Here is a 23,159-nt window from a genome sequence, read left to right as displayed (position 1 = left end):
CACACCCAAAGGCCAAAGCTTTCCTGCCACCAGTCCTTCAAATCTGACTTGGACATTACACGGGAGGAGGCTCCAAGCCTCCCTGAGGTCTCACTCCTTTTACAACACACGAAAAAGCAGTCGATAATGGGCCCATGCTGAATTCACTGCTCTCCACGTCTCCTCTTGGGACACAAGCCTAGCAGATGTGATAAAAACTGTGTCAGAGAAGTGGCTCTAGTTTGTGCCTTAATGACAACTTAAGCCTCTAAACCAATACAACCAAAGGACTAACAGAACTGGCTGTTACCTCTCTCTCCTGCCAATCTTTGAATATCTCTGAACTGAATTAGCACCTCTACCCACAGCATCCCCTGCCACCCCACAAAATCCATTCTAATTTTAAAAGACAAATGAATTCAGCAAACACATCAGTGGCACAAGTGTCTGGGCTCTGTGTGTGTGTGTGTGTGTGTGTGTGTGTGTCCTATAATTAAGCCCTAACACGTATTTCATGTAGTTTAGATTTTCTCAAGGTATGATTGTGCATTCAGAGGTCTTGAACGAGTGCCTGGTTTATTTCCTCTGATCACCACCCCAGTAACCATATTAACACGTATGACTGGTAGACTTCCAGGTTCCAAAGAGTGCCTACGGGTCGAAAAATTATTTTTAAATATGTTCAACCACAGGAAAGAAAAGTGATATTCGGAGTTACTGAAACATTCTAATTATTAAAATTTATACAGAAGAATTTTTAAAACCGTGGGTGGTGATACTTTTAACTCGTAAGAACTCTTTGTCTTACCTAATGATATGGTACCAAAAAATAGATTTAAATGTGTACTTCTGATAACATTTTCTAAATTCTATAATTCAGCGTTCAGATGATAGGTCTTGTTACCCAGTATCTTGAAAGCCTATTCAGTCATAACTGCATACCCACTTAATCAGCAATCATTGTTCTGGGATGCAGGACTCTGTTGTCAAGACAAGCACCAAAACCTTAAAAAAAATTTTTTTCAGAACTGGCATAAGAAAAAAGTGATCTTTGTCAGACAAGGACAAATCTATGCAAATCTTTTATAAACATTCACAAACATTTATTTAGCTTTTGAAATGTTGGCCTCATTTGAGAGCATGAAAATGAGGGGGAAGTAGGAAAACGCAAAGGACAGCTTAGAAGCTGGCACACTACATAAATATTCAGAAGGAAGATTATAGGATTCATGTTAGGCTGTCTTAGGCTTCTCCAAAGTCCACACAGAATAGCAAAGAACAAAACTAACGAGAAGTACAGCAGATGTTAGACAATGCATCAGCCTCTTTCCCTCTCTCACTTGGCTATACTTGGACGCTTTTATATTTTCTTTCAATATGGTTAGGTCATTCAAGGATTCTCCTATAGACTCTGTATTGTGGCTACAGATCTATAAGCTGGAGGTCTGTCAGCTTTCCAAAAGTTCCCAATGAAAAGGCATTATGCAAATTCTACCTCTCTTACCCTCTTTCAGGGGGGAAAAAAAGCCTCCAGTATGCAGTCATCGGAGTATTGGAAGCCCCAGCCTTCATTTCTGTATAGCTGTGTTTGCCTCAGGGCCACGCTGCTTGTTTTGACAGTGGATCCCCCTAGATAGTTGGGATTAGTCGAGCTTGTTTAGATAAACTTGAAATCAAGGCCTTCTCTAGGTAGACAGCTAGATGTAGCTACCGAGTTTCCAGCTGCCTCCTCCTTTCATCCCCAAACAACTGGAGATTCACAGTAGCTATCACAGCCACAGGCTATGTCACATACATAAGTACAAAATTAAAGGCTGCTAAAAGAAGCCTTTGTAAGTCTTAGTGCTAAAATAAGGAATCTGTACTGCTTGGTTTATACAAATTATTCTAGCACTACCAGTATGGAACTGAAATCATCAGTTAACAAGGCATATTAATCAAGGTTCCCAGCTTCTTCGGAGAGACAGGATCATAGTTTGATAATATAGCTAACCTTCTGCTTCTCAGCTCTTGTATGAGAGTAATCACTTAAAATGTTGAAAAAGAAATAATAGGCTTTATTTATCCAGTGGCAGGAGATGTCAGACACCATCAACAAACACTGGGAACACACTATGAAGATCAAACTGTAAAAATCAAATCCGCTTTTGAGAGAGAATTATTCAGCAATTGATTAGACGGGGCCCCACTGAACAGTCACCTCCAATTACAGAACTGCTTCAAATCAACTTTTATTTCCCCACAAGTTACAGATTCTAATAAAACGCTATCGGGAGGACTCAAGCACTGAGGAAATTTATACTCAGAACAGATCAATGACATCTCATTATAAAGACAAAAGGCAGATGCTACGAAACAGCAGTGAAATTTTTAAAATTATACAATTTAAATAGTTTTCCGAAATCTAATACTCAAGGATTTCACTCTCGCAACTAGAAAGTGTCTCTTCAGAGGGCCAGCAAAGTGTAAACAAAGAAAATAATTCAATTCCACATGTATGTTCTATTTTACTTTACACACCGTGCTCGTAACATGTGCGTCCCAATGTTTACCCGAAGCTGGGATAAACTATACACACAACAATAGTATCAGAAGAGATGTCAACACTTTCCAGAACTATGCTATGAGACACCATATGGCCCTGAGAGCCCTCTACCCTCTGACCACACCATCAAGTCGCACAAGGCAGACATCAATCAATCAAGAGTTGACTGATTCACCAACAAAAAAATGTTCTCTTAATTGAACAGCTAAGCCACTATTTAAAAGAAAAACTTAATGACGTGCAAGACATTCTGGAACGGTAGTCATCAATTTGAGGTTTTCCTATGGAATTTATGGTTCATTTCAGTTACAACTTACAAACTAAAGAAGGAGTCAGCAAACTTTCTCTCTAAAGGGCCAGACAGTAAATATTTGAGGCTCTGCAGGGCACTGATGGACTCAGTCACGGATTCTTCTGTTTTGTTTGTTTGTTTTTAAGTAACTCTTCATAAAGGTAAAACCACCTTCGCTCAAAGGCCACACATAAACCTCCACTAGGCAGTACTTGGCCAGCTGACTCTAGTTTGCCAGCCCCTGATCTAGACTGTCCAGGAGCCTCATCATACAAAAGAACCCAAATTTATCAACACTCAAATTCTGAAATTTCTGAAAGGTGAAATGACCAGGCCAATCATACTGGCTCTAGGGTGATTCAATAGTTCTCACCTGGTTATCGTTAAATGGCTAATTGTCTACTGCATACAAACATGTTCTCTTTTTGGAAAATTATTTAAAATACAACAACAACAACAAAAAAAAACAGAAACAAAGAATTACAAATCAAACCTATTTCTACCACTCAAAATGCACAACGGTTTTGCGGCATAAACTCTTCAGAGAAACAATTCTTTCTTAACAGCTCACTGCTATCACAGGTGAGGTTCAGGGGTTTTCTTAACAAATAAATTGATTGACACTCTTTGGATCACGGACAGCTCTTCAATAGTTATTTTGTCCATAATATCATAAAAAGTATTAAAAGAGAAGAAAGCTTTACTCACCGCTCCCACAAACAACACATGCTACATACCCAACGTTCTGTTCGACACAGAACATGGAAGAGCCTTCAAACTACTGAATTTCTGGCCCTTCTTTCAACCTCTTCCCCTGAAGTGTATTTCCCAGGATTTTCTCTTCCTTCTTCTCACTCCGCATTCTCCTTTGTTAATAGTCTATTTACACTTTAATTATCATTATGTAAAGGTCTTAAATTTGAATCTTCACCTTAGATTATGTCTAACACCAGGCTCTGTTCTTTTTTCTCCTGTCCCGTAAGTACTTTAAGCTTAGCATGTTGAAAATCCAGATGCATCATCTAGGTTCCTGGAACACTGGGGCTCACTAAGCTCTTTCACTCCATCATAACAAGAAAGGAGCTCAGACAACCACTATTACTTGTTTGGGGATGGGGGCAGCGGGAGACACGATCCATTTGAGTGACTTAGATTCAAGTACTGGCCAATTGGTTGTTGAATTTTAAAATAACTCTGTGAAGAAAAGCTTCTGGTTCCTTAAAAGCTTCCCAAAAGTTAATATACAAGAAGGCAGACAGAAAGGAGACCCTGGAATGAAGCGTATTTCAGTCATCTTAGAGAAGGAAATGTGTATATTTCCCTAAGCAAGATAATATCTTAGAACCAATGTGCTAAGGGCCCTGTCTGCACGGAGCTTCTGATCTAGTTAGAAAGACAGATGCTTTGCAAATGAATACATGAATGTAGAATTCGACTGTGAAGGGAGCTTTGAAAGAAGAGGGTCTTCTGACAGAATGATGGGGGGTGAAATTAGATGGAAGGGTCACGAAAGATCTCAGGAAGTGGCATCTTGAGCTGAGACTTTGGGAATGAGTAAGGGTTCACCAGTCAAAGACTGTTAGAGGAATAGGAAGAGAAAGGCCAAAAAAAAAGTAAGAACATGAGCAAAAGCCACTGAACAAGAACCCTTGACACAAAGAACTGAAATCAGCCTGGCATGTTGAAACAGAGCAGGGCAAGAAGAAGAAGCTGGGGATTGCCGGGGTGACTCAGTTGGTTAAGCATCTGCCTTCGGTTCAGGTCATGATCCCAGGGTCCTAGGATGAGTCTGGCTTCAGGCTCCCTACTCAGCAAGGAGCCTGCTTCTGCCTCTCCCTCTACTGCCCACCCTCCACTTGGGCTCTCTTGCTCACTCTGTCAAATAAATTTTTAAAATTTTAAATTTAAATAAAATTTTAAATCTTAAAAAATAAATAAATAAAAAAGATCAGGTTGCATAGGGTGTCAGGGGCCAAATCATAATGGGCCTTATAGGGCATGCTACGGAGCCTGGGCTTTATTCTAGTGCACTGAAGTCACGAGCAGGGTTTGAGTCCTTTACATCACTTTGCACGTCACTTTCTGACTTTGCCATAACCCGCAAGTCTTCCAGATTGCAAGGGGTTCAAACGCTATTCTCCTCGAGCTCTTCACCTGAGCTCCCACGCCAGTCCTGCAACCATCATTCCTAGCATTCAACTGACCATCATCTCAGGACCCTACATTTCCACAGGAGAATAAAGACACACACCCAGGTGCCTGCCAGGCCTCCGATTCCTGAAGGAAGGAAGGGGAACCTCACACAGAAGCCTTAATAATAACCCAGCAGCATGGAAAGGGATTATGGTTGAAGAGAACAACAAAGGAAGTGTAACAAATTTGAACAGGATCAGCTTAAATCTCTCTTCAGAACATGCTCCTGATAATCTGGTGTTCCTTCTGAGACCCCAAAGTCCATTTTCCTGTATACGAAGAAAGCAGGACTTTTTACTGCAGTAACGTGTTATCTATCATTGCATTTCAGAAGCCACTGGTTATAAGACTATTATTTTTACTACCAGGGGAAAAAAGCTTTGAATGATATACCATCAACTGTAAGATGCATCCCAATTTCAGAGATGTTAAAAAGTGAAAAATTGAATATATTTCCCACTTGACTGAGTTAAGAATGGTGATGATTATATCCACAGTCAGTGTCTAGTGGGGTACCCAGCACAGAGGAAACACCCAGTGAAAGGTGGTGCGGAAAGATGGCTGGATGACAATCTGGAGATTTAGATGCAAAAATAAGAGCATTAACTGAGCATTTACTATTGCCAAGCACTGTGCTAAGAGTCTATAGGTTGTATTGTTTAATCTCCATAGGAAACAGTGAGGCCACAGGGGCCAAAGGAGAACTGAATTTATCGGAGAAACAATATTTATTTATTTATTTATTTATTTTTTTAAGTAGGCTCCATGTGCTGTGTGGGGCTTGAACTCACAACCAAGAGTCACATGGTCTGCCGACTGAGCCAGCCAGGTGCCCCAATATTTATTCCTGATATAAGAAAGAAAAGGAATGGAAGAAACTATTAAAGTTTGTATAAATGTGGTATAAGCCATTTCTGTCAAAAATTTACTATTTATGCTTAATAAATATAAGAATTATGTACAAAATTTAAGGTATCTAATTGACCTATGTAACGATGTAACTTGTTCTGATTCAGCCTTCATTATGTCGCTCATATACCAATGGTCATCTGCTCTCTGGAGGGGGTAAAGTGACAAGCAGAAGGAAGCCGATACGGGTCATGCTCTATGCTAGAAGTTTTACATATGCTCAATGATCCTGCCAATAATCTTGTGTATCATAAAGATTATCAACCTCTTATGCGTGAACTGAACCTTAAAAGTGGAGTAAAATTAATCATAACAGTGAAGTAACTTGCCTAACTGGAAGTAGACAGTGAATGGAAAAGCTAACACTTAAATCCAAGTTCATCTATCCCTGGAGCTTAAGTTCTTTCCACAGTCCTCAGCTTACTGCTTTGTTGACTACAAATCAGAGTCTCATTCTTGGCTCCTGCTGGATTAGGATTCTGTCACCACAGTTATAAACACTCAGACAGCTCCAACTTTGCGGTAGTAGCCCTCCATGCTGAAGGAAGCTAACGCCTCTCTCCCACCTCACTCTCCAACTACAGCAGCGGACTGACTGCAAGGCTTGTGTTAACACAGGGTCTTCGGTTAGGGGAGCCTCATGTGCCGGTTTGCCCAGGACATCCTGGTTTGCTCAGTTTGTACAATCATGGTGCCCGTTTCACTCTTCAAAGTGTTCTAGATTGGCTGCTATGGTCTTCAGACTCTTGAAAAACCATGGCGTGTCTGGAAGGTCCTGAAAGAACAAAGAGCTGTTCTATCTGCCTTGTGATGGGAAATTGGGGAGTGATGTTAAAAAGGTTTTATCACTTGACCCCAGGCTCTTTAACCACATTAAAGACTTACCTACATTCTAGTACTTAATGCAATACCAGACACATCATGAACTACATGGAAACAGCTAAATCTTCCCTTTGCTTCATTTTCCTCATGTTACATCAGAAAACAATTATCCAACTAGGCTAATCTGGGTATTGTGTATACATCACGCCCACATCTCCTGCCAGTTCTACAAAATTAGTATTACTTCTTGTTTTACAGATGGAAAAAAAAAATGAGGCTGAAAAAGTAAAGCCTTTGCCCAAAGGGCCTTTCCAAAGCCAGATCTCCTACAACATGGGGATACCTACCTTCTACTATTTTTCTTTAGGCCAAACATACCAAAAAAGAAGAAAAGGAAAAAGAAGACAGAGGAAGAGGAGGAGGAGAAGAAAGAAAAGCACTTAAAATTTGTAGGGGGGAATGATAATTGTTAAGAAATAAGTGAGACATGAATAATGCAAAGATTTTAGCTGCCATTAAATCTGTTTATTATAACAGATATATTTTAGAAATTCAGAAATACTTCTCAATTTACTAGCAGTTTAGATCTCTAGAAATGGTAAGTATCTGGAAGGTTGGAAGAGTTCTCTGTTAAAAATAATGTTCTCAACAATTTACAGTTTACACTTCTAAAATCAGATGTTACTGAAGAGGCATCATGTTTGAATATATTCAAATGTAAGAATCTTAAAAGCGTCTGGTAGGTAAGATAGGATTTAATAAAATGTATGTCTTCATTTGTCCTACCTCGTTCAAATTCTGAGCTCAGAAATCACAGTGTGAAAGCTATTCTAATAATCTTTTATTATTACATATCAAATATTTGGACTACTAATATCCAAGCACAGTACCAGGTGCTAGAGATACGGACACGAAGCAAGCAAGAAACCCTGACCTCCTGCTTGGGGGGAGGGAGAGGATACATAAACAACAACACACAATAAAGTGTTTTCGGTTTTCTGACAGATGGTCATGGAAAAAGGAAAGTATGGAGAGTTCTACCGGGGGGATGTGAAAGACCCCTCAGAGGTGGTGACATGTGACCAACTTTTGAGAGATGAGTATTTACTAGACAAATTGCTAGATAAGAATATTCCAGGAATAAAAGCAATGTGAAAAAATATTATATCACATATTTCACAAGGCTGGTATATAAGCACATGAGCTTTGTTAAGATCATTGTTCTTTAAAAGATCATCTTAATTCTTTTATAAATACCTTTTCATTTTCTACCCATCGACCCCCACCTGCTATATACCCATGTACACACAGTACAGACTAGTCCACAGTATGGGTTTCATCCTATTTCACATTTGAAATCTGAAATTGACCAAAGTTACACAAGTTTGTAATTACAGTAGCCACAGGACTCTCAACTCTATACTGTGTGTATCGAAAAAAACAAAAGCTAACACAATAGTACAAAGCACTATATGCGACCAAAAGGGCTAATTTACAAGGACAGTGGGGGCACATTACTAAATTTCTAAGATTTTGAACACGCAAAGTCTCAATATGCAGATTTCACAACTGAAATAAATTAAAAATAATTAGCTATTTGAAACCCCTTCATCACCATTTAAAGAGTTTCCATATTTTCAGTATATTTTCGAACATATTCAAGAACTGTTTCTGATTATATCTCTTCATCTTTACTTGACAAAGTACTCTCTCTTCCTCTTGCAACTTCTCTAAATTTTGCTCTGGAACAGCACGGGCTCAGAAAGGAAAGGTTTTCCAGAATTCTTAGGTTCTGCCAAATTCTGGAGGCAAAGGTTATCACCTATAACCCTAATACCCAACAAAACAAAAGCACCCCACCGGATTACCCTGCTGCCTTAAATCCGTCCCTAGACAGGGGAGCCACTACATAACTACTGGTTATTAGATGCCATGAATGATTCTGAGCCCTCTTACACACTTCAAATCACTTAACCCCCACAAAGACCCTAGGAGGTCTTTACTATGATTACCTCTAGCTTACAGATGTGGAAATGAAATCCTGAAGAGGTAAGTCCAGTAAATGACAGAGTTGGGATTCAAACCCAAGCACTCTGGCTCCGAAGTCCATGTTCTTCATCACGCTATCATTCATGCCTCTGTACTCTGCTTTCTGGAATCTGAACTCCTTAACAATTATGTCTGTGTATGACGTACTTCATATTCACAATTATTCACTGGCCCATAATTTAACCTCGCTGCTGAGAAGAGCCTCTAACACGGATTATAGTCATTCCCATACTTAAAGAGTTCAGACTGATAGATAAATAATACAGTGTAAGAAGTCAATGTTCCAAGTGCTCTCCAAGTGCTGAGACAGAGTGACTAACTCTGCCACGGCCAGTTTCACAGGGGAAGTGATATGAGCAGGGCAGTTAATGCTGAACAGAAGTATACCTGGGAAGCAGGAGGGAGCTTGAGGAAGGATCTCAACCATAAAAACAGCTTGGGCAAGAACAGAGGTGGGAGAAAGCAAAGCATGCTGGGAAATGGTGAGGTGTTCTCGGACAGTTTATAGAGTGAGAAGGAGTAGGAAACTAGGCTGCAAGTTGAGTCAGCTCAGACTGCGAAGGGCCTGAAATCCAAGTTTTAAGAAATTTGGAGTCAATCTTGAAGGCACCAGGGGACGAGCAAGAGTTCTGACTAAAGAGAAATGGTGGGATTTGAAATACGTTTTAGAAAAGTTCTCTCTGGCCATCTTACAGAGGAAAGTGATTAAAAGGGCACTGGGCTGTAGGCCATTAGGAAGAGTCCACAGGAGAGAAACTAAGAGTTGAATGCAGAGGGAAATTGACTGGGGAGCAACTTGGGAAGGATAATAAACAAGACTTGCCGGATCAACTGACGCTGGTTACATGAGACTAAAGTTAAGGCTCAGACCACCGTGCTCAGAAACAGCCCCTGTCCACCTAGTTATAACCATTGAGTAACTCAAAAGAAACAAGACCATCCAATAGTATTCACAGATGTCTGAAATCTAGTGGAGCTTTTTTGGAGCCAGAATAAGACCAGGAGAACACTTCTAATAAGAATGTGTAAGTAAGAATTGCATAATTACCATTTCCTGGCGTTAGATTCAAGTAAGTAGTAGTACAACGTAGCTGCATAGCTTGGCGTGCTTTCAGAAAGAATAGCTCAAAAAGAATTTGTCTTTTTAATGAGTTCCTTCTATATAACTGTAACAGCTGGGGAGTGACCAAATTGGGAAGAAATCTTCAACTTGAAAGAAAAGCCTTAAGTCAGAAAATGTATCAATTTTTCAATTGGGTTTAGTTAAATGTTTAAGGTTTTGAAATACAGTTTTCATTAAAAAGCCCGTCCAACCCCATCCCATTCTTAAATTCACCCTTTTCTGGAAATGGAAGTTGGGGGGAACTCATGGTATCGATACGGTAGAGTAGCAGCATTTATCTACAAGGTGGTTTCTCTTCAGCAAACACTTTAAAAATCATCAACTTTGACATTTGTCCAAGATGATAAATCTGACTTGTAACAACACAAGGAAAAATAAGAAGCGACACGTGACAGATTTTTTAGGATTACTGTTTAACCATCCATGAACCTATACTTGAAAAAAAAAAAAAAAATTAAAACCAAGCCAATCATCAAGAACAGGACACTTTTAAACACATACAAGGAAGCTGATGTTTAATCTGGGATGCATTTGTCCATCTGCATTCTATCAATGAATCTTATCGAAATTTGCACTGTGGTCCATCAAAATGGCTACATCTCATGGCATTTGTGGGGACTGGTGCACTTCCTGAAGAAAGCTGCTTCTGCAGGGCTCTTTGTTGCTGTTATGTTAAACAATCAGCTCCTAGGGTTTGAAAAGTTTGAGTGTTTATATCTGTGGATGAGAAAATTACATTTCTATCTACAATCCCAGACTGCCAAATTGCTAAGAATTATGGAAACTGACCTTTCCGAGCAAGAGGTGGAAAAATCCAAAAATCAACAGTGACTCTCAGGAAAAGCACATCCAAAACAAACCTAAAAGATGATCTTCTGTAAGGGCAGCTTCAAGACTTTCCCGCTTGGGTTTCTCCGTACCACTCTTGTTAACTCTACTATCTTCTAAGGCTTCATAACATAAAGGACAAGACATTGTAGGAATGTGATTACATGGTGGCATCACTACCATTAATTTTTGGAGACACCCCCAATTCTGGTCATGCCACTGTGCTACAAACCAACAAAATGACCTGAATGTGCATTACCCTTATAGCCTACGAGACAGTAAGGTCCTTCAGGGAAGAGTAGAATCTACTTCTTCTCTCCTCCTCTTTACTTAGTATGGTGCCTGGCTCACATTCTGCAGACACTACACTTAATAGTCTCTCCTTCAATTCATGAATTCAAAAAAAATTAAATTAAAAATTAAAAAAATTAATAAAATTAAATCTACTCTCCCAGTTTTTGCCACCAAAAACACACACTAAGGGGAAGAAGAAAAGATCAGAAAATGCAGACACTTATAAGTTAGTCTTCTTAAGACCAGGTTGTAGAGTCATTTCAAAAGCATGATCCACTTGATACTTCCATAAGTAAATCCTCTCAATGAGACTTAAATGAATCAATAAATTCTGTCCCATGTATATGGTGTCAAAAAAAAGTTTCCAGAACCAAACTTGACCTCACCATTTCAAGCGGATCAGATCTGAGCAGTTTGTATGAGCAGACTGGAAGCATGACAGCACCCACACATTGGAGAAGAATGTGGGGAAAAAAGAAAGCTCAAAATTTCTAAGGGAAATGGGATACACCCAGGTCTGACAAAGCAGACTGGTGAGCTTCTTCGTGAGCTTGGTGAATGCAAGGCCCAAAGGACCACAAACCCAAAGTCTCAATTTCAACTTGAAGATCCTACAGTTTCGACAAGTCTCTAAAGAAAGACTAGCAGAATCTTTCTGGAATCAATGTCACAGTTTATAAAAGCCAGGTACACGGCTGCTTATGGCTTTCTAATGCCTAATGACAATGAGAAAAATCAGATTTTATCATTTCTTTTAAATTTTGTGTGACTATTACAAATGTATGTCACATTATACAATGTCAGTATGAGACGTCCTTTCACAGTAACAGAAAATTTATTTCTTTCAATGAATCAGGGCACGAACAAGTTTTGAATTAAAATGTTTAGTCTCTGGTTTATCGAGATTTAGAAGAAAATAACATGAAAGTTTTCAAACACAGGAGCTCACCAAAAGAACGAGGCAATCACCAGCATACAAGCAGCAAGTCTTGATTAAATATTATCTCTGTTGTCTTTCTAACCAGAATCTTCCAATCCATTTACATAGGTTAAACTATGAATAATTGTGAGCCTAAGAAATGTTTTCTTTAGAGCATACCTGAAGTATGAACAGATGAAAACTCCATATTTAAGCAATTACACGCAACTCACAAATGCCAATTTCCATCACAATTAGCCTAAGTTATGCAACATATTTTTGTTCCTTTTTAGTATATAGGTGATGCATGTTTTTATAATTTGCTTAACTGCCTATAGTGAAATTTTAAAATCACATAGACCATATAAAACCATAAAAGAAGGGTACCTTTTTATTTTTCCCAATGTACCATGTTTCTACATTGCTTATAGAGCTTGTACAAGCAACACTGTTAGTTTCTATATAAAGATTTCCATAAAATTTTTATAGTTTCTATAAATGCATAAAGATTGTTGGTTTCATTATAACCTCTGTTTCAGTGCCAGTGGAAAGAAAAATTACCTGCAACTCTAAACAGCGAACTATATATATAGAGTAAGTAAGTGTGCTCAGACCTCTATTCAAAAAGCTCTAAGACACTAGCTATATTTCACCAAAATATGCATAAGCGTACCGGAGAAGCAACTTCTAGCACACTCACCCCTAAGTATCACTCTTGGAACAAACAGGCTATAAAAAGTGCAATTGTGAGAACAAATTATTAATTCTACATATTTTAGTACAAGAGGTAATCGTCTTATAACTAATGTGTTTTAAAATGGTATGTGTAATGCCTATTATACTTGACATATTACAAGGCTACTTATGGAAATCTTCTCTCTGATAAGTTACCACAGCTTTACTCCACATTAGCCCACAGTACATACTGTAATTACTAAAGGCTCTTTTTAACCTGAAAAATCATATAATGTTTTGAAACCAAAGATGAGAGTTTGATGAGAATGGTGACCATAATTTGCTAACATGTTAATTTAACTATCCTTTTCTCCCTTAATTCAATTAGTATTCATTAAAATTGCACTAATCACAATGAGTAAAGTTTTACCAATTATTTCCATAATTATGAATGAACACAGTAAACAGAATAATTATAAATCTACTTAATTAACTACAGGCTATTTCCAGCAGAAAAAGATATTCATGTTTTGTATTTTATTTTTAATGCTAGATTGACATGCTGATATCTTTGAGAACCATTTCTAGAAATTTAAAAAAAAAAAACTCGTTGTGATTCTGTTTTTTTACAAAATTTTTCTATCGTACAGGCTTTATCAAGAACTTCACTCTCTAAACGTGTATGAGAGACTGAAAAGAATCTGGCTTAAGCTACCAAAACCAAAGTAACTCACAAATTGTATCTATAATATTGAATCTTCACCACCCCCCAAAAAAAAATTTAGACTACTTCATATTATGCTTAGAGGACAAACCATTTTTAAAATTTATGTAAATTGCTAGATTTTTTTAAATGCAGGATTCAAGTCAGGACCCTATGAATGTTGATGTTTTAGTATTTAAACTAGCTAAGCATTAAACAAAAGGTGATGAATAAATACTGTGAACTCTGAAAAGCCCTTGCTTTTGCCTTTTAGGCTTGTTTCTCTATTTTCAAAAAAAAACACAGGCATTGCAGGTCTTTCAGAAATTAACAAAGCCTATACTTACAGGTTTAAGGATAGCAGGCTTACCGGATTTGAAATGAAATATTGGGTGCTACAGTGATTTAACGGTTTTAAACCATAGATGTCATTGAGGTCCGGGGGTGTCACAGACAACTTAAGGAAGAAAAAAAAAAAAATGGGGCACAGAGAAATCACTTTGTCAGTAATTACAATCAAGAGTCCTAAGATGTGGCTCAGGCTGCTCATTACTTCTTCCTTCTGAATCAAGACCCTTATTTACATTTCAGATTACATTTTTTATGAAACAGTAAGATCTATCAGAGCTGAGAGGAGCGAAATAATGAGGGGAAAACATTTTAATAAAACGTGTTGGGTCTGCATTACTTCCGTGTCAGAAAGAAAGGCTACTTCTGTAGTGATGGATCATTTATTCTGCTTCTAAACGAGAAGCAAAAAAGATGAAACTGATGAACTTTTACTGCCCATTTGTCTTTAGCAGACAATTAAGACAGAGAAGATCAAAATGGATTATCATACCACGCAGACAACTGGTCCAACAGTAATACATCTCCGGGACCACAGATTTGTAACTCTCTTTTATCCCTCCCCTTTCTTCTTACTTCTTTTTCCACTCTAAAGGCAGTGCTAGCTTTGTGGCTCAAGGAGAGCCAAAAGGCTGGTCATCATTATTCAGTCACAGATGTCAATCTAACCTCCCTTTTTTCTCAGTTTCTAAAGCAGTGAGCCACAATAATTTGTGACAGATTCTTTTACTGTAAGGTACAAAGAACACACAGAATAAAACATCTAGCAGCAGCAAGTGTCTCTGATCAAGTGTGCTGGTACATGGGAAACACACTATATGTAAAAACAACCACTGGTAGTTTAGGCGAACGAGGAGGAAAACTGGAGGGGGAGAGTGTGAGTGTGTGTGTGTGTATGTGTGCGCGCGCGCGTGTGCGTAATAACAAGCGCTATACTTTATGGTGAATTAGTTCAATATTCCTTATGGATTACATCATAAATGTTTTAATACTAGAAATGTCGTCTAGGTTAAGTGCATATTCAACATTTACAGTGTGTAGGTAATAGAAATATTTCTAAGAATTCCTTAAAATAGTACAACTGAGGGAAAAGATAATTTGGTTTAATCCAACAAATGCTGAGAAGAAAAAAAGAAAAAAAAAACTAAGATCAGAACCCAAATGGTAAAAAGGTAAACAAAAAATATGCAGGTCCCCTTCCCTTTACCAACAGATCAAGTGTCAAATCAACTTCTGGGAATTTGGAGGTAACTTCTCAAAAAATAAAGTAGAGCTTTCATTCATCTATTATTCTTGAGCTACACCTGTGATAAAGAAGGGAAACTACCTTTGCCAGGTTGGAAGAGATGTTGAATAAAAAAACTCTCATAAGTTTACATCTAGCCCATGAATATCATCCTCCAAATTTTAAAATTGTGTCCCCGATCTAAACAAAGGAAACAAGTTAACTATCCTGTGAGCCCTTTAAGATAGCTGAAGGCTATCGTTTTTTAGGTTCTTCTTTTTTTTTTTTTTAAATTTTTTTCAGTGTTCCAAAATTCTTTGTTTATGCACCACACCCAGTGCTCCATATTTTTTAGGTTCTTACTGTAATTTTAAATTATTCCAACTTCAATATATGAAATAGATGTAATATCATCCATTAACCCAAGTAAAGAGAACTAAGTTCATAACATAACATTTAATCTGTAAACAGGGTTCCATATGCAACAACAGAATGGATAATAGCCTGTATTTCTCTCTCTGTACACACATGTACTATATATGCATATGGATGTATAGTACCCAAATATATACACATATATTCCACCCCAAACACAAACATATTCACATAAACATGAAAAAAAACCCGAAATTTTCATAGTAGTTATTTTTGAGTAGTAAAATTATAGATGACTTGTATTTTTCTTTCTTTGCATTCTTTTAAAATTTTTATTTCTATCTATATTTCCTAAATATTTTGTCATAAACATATTACCCATGTGGCTATTACCCATGTGATTTATACCCCCCCAAAAAAGAAAAGATCAAAAAGTGTCAGTTATAGTAAGATTTAAAGGACTAGAACCAGATGTTAACCATGTTATTTTCAACCATAGTTTTCAGTTTTGTCCTACAAAATTTTCTCTTGTTGGGTAATTCAGAACCTGGGACCACAAAGTTTATTTACCTAGCCACAAAACTTTAGAATAATGATTTTCTTAAGAGCTATTGGTTTCAAGTCTACTCAAAACAACACTTTAAAATTTTCTACCCTCTAGACACTGTTTAATGAGAAAAAAATTATTAATAAAGAGGTCCTATAATCTCTGGATTGTGTAGTTTAAATCCAATGGGCTCAATCACATAGCAATTCAGGGCAAGATAAAAATTTAACTCTCCTGTTGGAAGATGAAGCAAGGGTTAGAGAAGATTAGTATTTTTAAAATCTCATTTAAAAGTCTTGAGATCACACACAAAGCAAGCCATACCAGTTCTCTTGGGTTCTTGTACAATAAAACCTCATTACAAAGCATCTCATTATATTGCTTATCCAGTTATATTCCTGGTCACATTATGTCCCCAGGATTCATAAAGATGTCTCAGATACCTTGCCCTCATACAACAGGCCACATTGCAAAGGTGTAACTACTACTGTATTGCATATTCCTATTCCATTCAAGGACATTTTTTTTAACAGACAAAATTCAATGGATGGCTTTATAAAGTTGTTTTATTCAGTGTAATCAAGGATGCTTCTATCTTGAAACAGTTTTTTAAAAAAGCACAGCAAATTGCCTATTTGAACTAAAAGTGCATGATGACCCACAGAAAGCTATAAAACATCTCTAATATTTCTTAAGACAAACACTGGAATCCAGAATGCATAACCTGGATCTAATTTTCAAGAGTAGAGCAGCACCAGAACTTCAGTACTATTTTTGTGATTAAAATAGTTCCATTCCATTCCATTCCATACTTGGAACATACAGGAAATTCGAGATGGCAGGGCCAACCGGCCAACCTCAACTTTCTCTACCATCATTAGAACCTCACCCAGAAGACCATTCCTCAATGTGTAGCTTCTCCTTGGAATACTACCATTACACATAATTTCATAATCTATTTCAAATTCCAGGAAATGTTATAAACTTCCTTCCTCCTCCTCCTCCCTTTTTTGTTACACTGGTTCTTGACTGCTTAAATGGCATTTAAAAAAAAAAAAAAAAAAGTCACAGGCAATCCAAAAAAGGATTTCCTAATGAACTGCAGACTACAGCATACCTCAAAGTAAAAAGTAAAATTTGTGATAGATTTCTTCCTTACTTTCTGTGCATTTTTTTCCCTGAAGGTAACACCCCACACCTAGCAGAATACTTTCAATCTGATCTCCATTTGTTTTTATTTTTTTGTCTTGGGTTCCTAATTGCTATTTCTCTTCCCTCTAAAAATTCATTTATCTCTTTCAGTAAAAAGAACAGTAATAATATGTTGAACAACTCTGAAATAAATTTTGTCATGTAAAAAATTAATTACGCATTCCGAACCTGGTCACTGTAGTCCTCCGGGAATTGCCTCTGCACCTCAGGATCTGTAAATAATTGACAGATAATATTAATTGGCTTTGGATTAGTGAGCAAGCAGAGGATCACACATTAATATTTGATCAGAAGATGATAGCAGCCCTGGCAGGGGATCCAAGGGGGGCAGCTGGGGCTGCTATGTTGATGAGCACAAGGAAGGACTCGGCAAGGCACTCCCATTACCCTCCTCCAGAAATACAAAAAAGAAAAATTTTGAAGACCTGATGCTACTGTTAACTTTAGACTATTACCTAATGCAAAAATCTTGCCGACTGCAAATTGCCCTCAATATATTTTTCCAGAGAAAATGAGTCCTAAACCTGGCTTGACTCTTTTTCTCTAATCAGAAGCCTCCTTTTCATAGTTACAGATGTGGGCTTGACAAACCACCTTAAACACCAGTTTCAGATTATGTGTGTGTGTGTGTACGCGTGCGTGTGTGTGCACGCGTCTGTGTGTGAGTGCACCTGCTGGCAGGATGGTGGGGGAGTGAGAGAAGAATTCTTTCAAGGAACAAATACAAAATTCTTTGCTTTTAAAAATAAAATGTATCCTTACCAAAATACTTATGAACTCCTGAAAATACAGGTAAAACCAGATGAAGTTCTCTTCAAAAACAGAACCAAACGATACACTTTTGGCTTGTTAGTACAAAATATCATGAGATATTATGTTCTACCTAACATAATTAGACTTGCACAGCAACTATAAAAATACATAGGTGAAAACACCTTTTATGACCATCTGTTTAAAACAGAATTACTAAAGGGGTCACTCGATTTTTCCATCATAATTGCAAGATAATCCAATACCATCGTCTCTAAGTCAATACAGAAGTGTACTAATTAAATGCTATTAGCACTCCATTTGCTATTGATTAGGAAAACATTCAATCTTTACTAATAAGAGAAAGACATTTGGTTCCTCAGAGACACATTATGGGGAATGATAAGAATAATATGTATTTGAGAAATCGCATATCAATGCAAAAGGTATATGGAAAAACACAGTATTTGAGGGTCCCCTCACACACTGATCACAAAATATACCATTCCGTTTTCTTAGCTATCTTTTAAAATATCAATTTACTTCTCCGTGAGAGTGAATCCACATAAAAGTTAAAACCCTCCAAATCACAAAACAAAAATGCAATTAATCTTGCTGTAGTGGAGAATCAAAAAGGGAAAAAACTAAGGGCCTATTCACATACTACATTTAAATCCTAGAAATATCAGCTTTCAAGTCATTAAAGTCAGTGGATGTTATTTTTCAAAACTCAAGGCTAATAACAAAAACAGGAGTATTCAAAAGGGCATACCAAAAATGCAAAGCTTCCAAAAACAGGTGGTGCAAAAGAGGGGAAACTATCTATAGACCATTTCCACTCTTGAAGTATCTTCTAGTTGACTTAAAAACTGGGGATCTATTTCTTTCCTTACCCTCATCTGCAAACACTCAATGGGACAAACGACCTGTCTAGACTATGACCAGCAGAATTCTGGAGTGGTCCCCTCTGTGCAGGGCTGCTAGTGGGCCAGAGGAAGATGCTATTGCTTCTCTCTGGCCAGAAGGGCTGAAATCATGCAAGGAGTTGGCCCACTTGAGACAGGAGGCCAGAGGGCGCTAATGGCGTGGCATGAAAAGCACCAGGTCTAGAGGGAAGAATGTGCAGGATGCAAAGGGACAACCAGACACACCTCTAAAACCGTGCTTGGTGCTGGGTTGGGGATAAGGGGAAGCCTAAATAAGAGAGTAGCAGTTAAAATTCCTAAAACATAGGTAAATCACCCTGCACAGAAAAAACTGATATTTTAAGATTTAAAATTTGGTCCCAAGACAGAAAAAAAAAAAAAAAGTACTTGTAAGCCACTGAGGGACACAGTAAAATAGAAGTTGGGAAAGCCACAAAATAAGGCTTATTCTTTTTCTTCCAACTATCACGTGGTTAACTCTTACTCTTCAACGAGAAAACTTCGTATAGAAATGACTCCACATAAATCTTTAATATCATGTTTTCTTGCAGTAGTTTGTGCTTCTTAGGAACCACAAATACTGATGGAAACCAAGACGGAATAATACCAAAGACTAATTTTTTTTTTATCACCATTTTGTGAGGGGATGAATGTCAGAAATGAAAATGTATAATACATTCTTCAATTTAAAAAAGATTCTTGTTTATAGGTGGGAGTAGGAAAGTTTTTGAACCTTTAGTCAACTATGTTAATAAGAAACTATATTAATAACTAACTTATTATAAACATGTATTTTATTAATAAATACAATATAGCAACATTTTAAGAAGAGAAGGAAACACAGATTTTTAAAAATCTACTTATTGTAATATACTGAAGGTAAAGACCATGGAATGCCAAGATGGGAGGCACACAAATCATAGTATCCTAAACACTGCCTCAGTGGCAGGCACGAAAATCATCATCAACCAAATTCCTTCAACTGCCCTACAACAGCCCAGAGTGAGATTCCCAGATTTTTGCAAAATCGTGTTCCAAGATAATACATGGATTATTATTTACTATGATCCAAGCATAAAGCTTGTGATTTCCTTTAAGGCCCTGAGGTTTACAAAAGCAAACTTCATGGGTTCTTAACACTCTCTAAAGCAATATTTTAAAAACGGGGGGGGGGGGGCATGCACGATGTTTTTTAAAAACCAAATTCCAATCTACAAAGTTCCACTCACTTAGCTCGAACATCCAATCTGATAGTTTATAAAGCTACGAAAGCCATTTTGTAAAAACTAACCAAAAAACTGAAAAGAATTGGAGTTTTCTTAAAAATGTCTATTTCACACAGTGGGTTGAAATCCTCTCTTTTCACTTTGAGTCGATCACAATGCCATAATGTCACCAAAATATCGACATTGGAAACATCTGAGTTTAAAAGGTCCAAATACAATCTGCTTTTCTCAAGCAACACAACACCCGCCTTACTAACAGTTTCAGCATGGCACATGTACAAAACCTCGCACCCCTGCAGTTGAGCAAACCGCCTTTAAATTTTCTGTCTGGCAGCAATCCACTTGCGTGTCTGTATGTTTTTACAAGTACTCTATGTATTTCATTGCATCAGCTGCATTTCTTTGAGTTTTAAATGGTCTGGGAACATTTTATGAAATGTTCTATATCTTTATATGGAAAATAATGTACACTGGAAAAGTGTGCATCAGTCTAATATTTATGTATCTATTTCTTTATCCACCATCCAATACTATAATTGCTAATGTTCCAAAACACCTTCTCACATTCATACCCTCACCGCCAAATGCAGTGTCACTAAACAGCTAACTTTCAGCACAAAAATCTGCAGATCAGAGAACTACCAAGGAAAAAAGCAACAATTTGCTCAGGCAATTGGCAGTAAGAACAGAGTCATGGGCATATGTCAAGCTTTTTCTCTAAGAATTGTCCCTCTGACAGAAAATTAAGAACATTCGTTTTCCTTCTCTCTCAGCAACTTCCTCCAGATTTAAGTAGTAGATTCTTAAAATTAAAAATCAATTTCATCATCTCCTAGGAAAATACGAACATAACGTATTTAAAATATCTTGCCACAAGATGTATGGTATGGTAGAGTCCATGGATCTCTCAACCACGTAAGCCGAAAAGAGGCACCTGGCTCTGGAATAAAGCTTCACATTGTGTCAACAGGATGGGCCACTACGTTCTTCTAGCACCACAGCCACGCAAAAGGAGGTCTCCACAAAGACACGTGTGCACCACCGCTTTTCCACTGGAGGCCACAAGAAGCATTTCTATACTTAACACAGACATTTCACAGCACAGGACTCCTGATCTGATTCAGGCACAGAACATGACCCATGCTTAAGAGGCTAGGTCCTTGGGGGGCTCAGCAAGGGTTGGGGGGAAGTCTCAGAACAACAATGTCTTGATTTTTTTTTTAAAGAAAGGTTAATTTTCTTCGACCTCAATTGTTCATGTTTTCTAGTCTCCTACTGTAACATACTTTAAGTCTTTAAGATATACCAGATTGCCACAGGATGTTTAATTAATAGAATTAGAGTTTGGGCAAGACTTGCTGGAACGGGGCTATAAATTATTTTACACAGGCTCCAAAACCTTGAGTTCTGCCTTAGGCTTAAAGTTCCTAGAAAACGTGGTAGACAGATCTTTTACAACAGAAATGCAAAATAATTCATAAAAGTACTGTGGTTATGTATGAGGGCTCATTTGTAGATCAGTAACTAGTATGTGTACGTACACACACACATACACACACCTCTTACCAAATTATTTTCCTGTTTTCCTCTGTCATACCAATGACTCCATATGAAGGATCAAGGCACGACACTTTAACTCTTTATTGAAAAATACACTGACTTCATTTTCTATGAAATGTGGGACAACTACACACGAACCAAATGTTACCATCTTCCATAACTGAAGCTCTTTTAGGAAATTTAAGAGAGACTGCAGGCAAATGTAGCCGCTAACATGGGAACCTACGCTGCTTTCACTTTTAATGTGGCAGGTATCAAGGCAGAAAAAATTACATTTAATGCCCACTAAAAATTTATTCAGTCATTATCCCTAGGATATTTCAGTCAGTAAGAAACAAAATATTGAACATATTTAAAGCTTATAATTATTAAAAAAAAAAAACCTCCTCTTTAAAAGACTTAAAAATTAGCCATAAATGGTATCACCTCATTGTTTAATTCCATGTAGTTTAAGAGACTATCTTCCTCTCCCCCACAACCGTAAATGTTAATCCAAGTTGTAATCAGATTTAATTTTCCAGATGAGAAGATGGGAATATGCTGCAAATGAGGGATAGTCCATTACACTGCTCTTTCCCTAATGCCATGTTCAAATTTTATACGCTGAAAATGTATACACTCAGCGAGTAGTCTGAGAAGTTATACGTTTTGAGGACAAGCTCAATCTACTCCAAAACACACTCAGAAATAAGCTTTTTCTTCTCATCTTCAAGAAGAAAAGTTCTTTTTTTTTGTATAATGTAGAAATAAAAAGTTTCTTGACACTGTGATTACAAGATGGAGTCCACTAAAAAAAAAAAAAAAGCTTAAAGGACACTCCCTATTAAACTCACTGCTGCTCTAATGAATCAGCTTTACTTACTTTATATTATAAAATACCTGAATCATTTGTTTAGCATTTTAACTCAATACAATTATTCTAGTAAACTATTCCACTTATGTTAAAATTTAATTAAAAAAGTATTTCTGAAAGGAATGTTTCAAATGTTTTACATAGAAAAAAAAACTATCAACATGATTTCCTTTTCCTTAACAATGAAACAAAATAGGTTATGTTGTCATTGCTTTAAAAATGTTTTTAAATTAAAAGTTACTTGCTTCAAACAAAAATTGCTGCAGATTTTATCCTGTAATTACAGAAGAGTATACTTCACTAATTCAAAAAAAAAAATCATTTCCAAGTACTTTAAATGAACCTTCAGTTTCCACGTACAACTGGGATTTCTTTTCTTTTCTTTTTCTTTTAAGATTTTATTTATTTATTTGACAGAGAGAAAACACAGCAAAGAGAGGGAACACAAGCAGGGGAGGCAGGAGAGGGAGAAGCAGGCTTCCCGCTGAGCAGGGAGCCTGACGAGGGGCTCCATCCCAGGATCCCGGGATCATGACCCAAGCCAAAGGCAGATGCTTTAACAACTAAACCACCCAGTGCCCCACAACTGGAATTTCTTAAAAATTATTCCAGGTATTAACTTTTTGATCTAAAACATGAAGACCCTTAGACACAAAAACTTTAGTCATCACTAATTTTAAAACTGTGTTTCTATTCCAGCCTTTCCTTTCAACACTGGCAGAAACACACTCAAATATTACACTTCACAGCAGCTGGCCTGATAACACAGGACCAGTGCACCATCTACACCTATAAAGAAAACCCAA

The 23,159-nt window shown here is 37.4% G+C and overlaps 1 protein-coding gene across 10 annotated transcripts in view; it reads right to left on the bottom strand.

The window, feature by feature from the left end:
- The window catches only part of DENND1A (DENN domain containing 1A), a 495,826-nt gene that overhangs the window by 353,380 nt on the left and 119,287 nt on the right, over positions 1–23,159 (bottom strand). For all 10 annotated transcript variants that reach the window (XR_006386371.1, XM_044264938.1, XM_044264939.1 and 7 more), the window contains exon 3: positions 17,207–17,250. Coding sequence is in view for 9 of the 10 variants with exons in the window: in XM_044264938.1 (XP_044120873.1) it covers positions 17,207–17,250 (44 nt within the window). In the remaining variant the exon portion in view is untranslated. The remainder of the gene's footprint in view (positions 1–17,206; positions 17,251–23,159) is intronic.

The sequence above is a fragment of the Neovison vison genome, chromosome 9 (assembly GCF_020171115.1).
Source record: "Neovison vison isolate M4711 chromosome 9, ASM_NN_V1, whole genome shotgun sequence".
Classification (NCBI taxonomy): Eukaryota; Metazoa; Chordata; class Mammalia; order Carnivora; family Mustelidae; genus Neogale; species Neogale vison.
The sequence above is the reverse complement of the archived record's forward strand: the minus strand, read 5'-3'. Positions and strand labels throughout refer to the sequence as shown.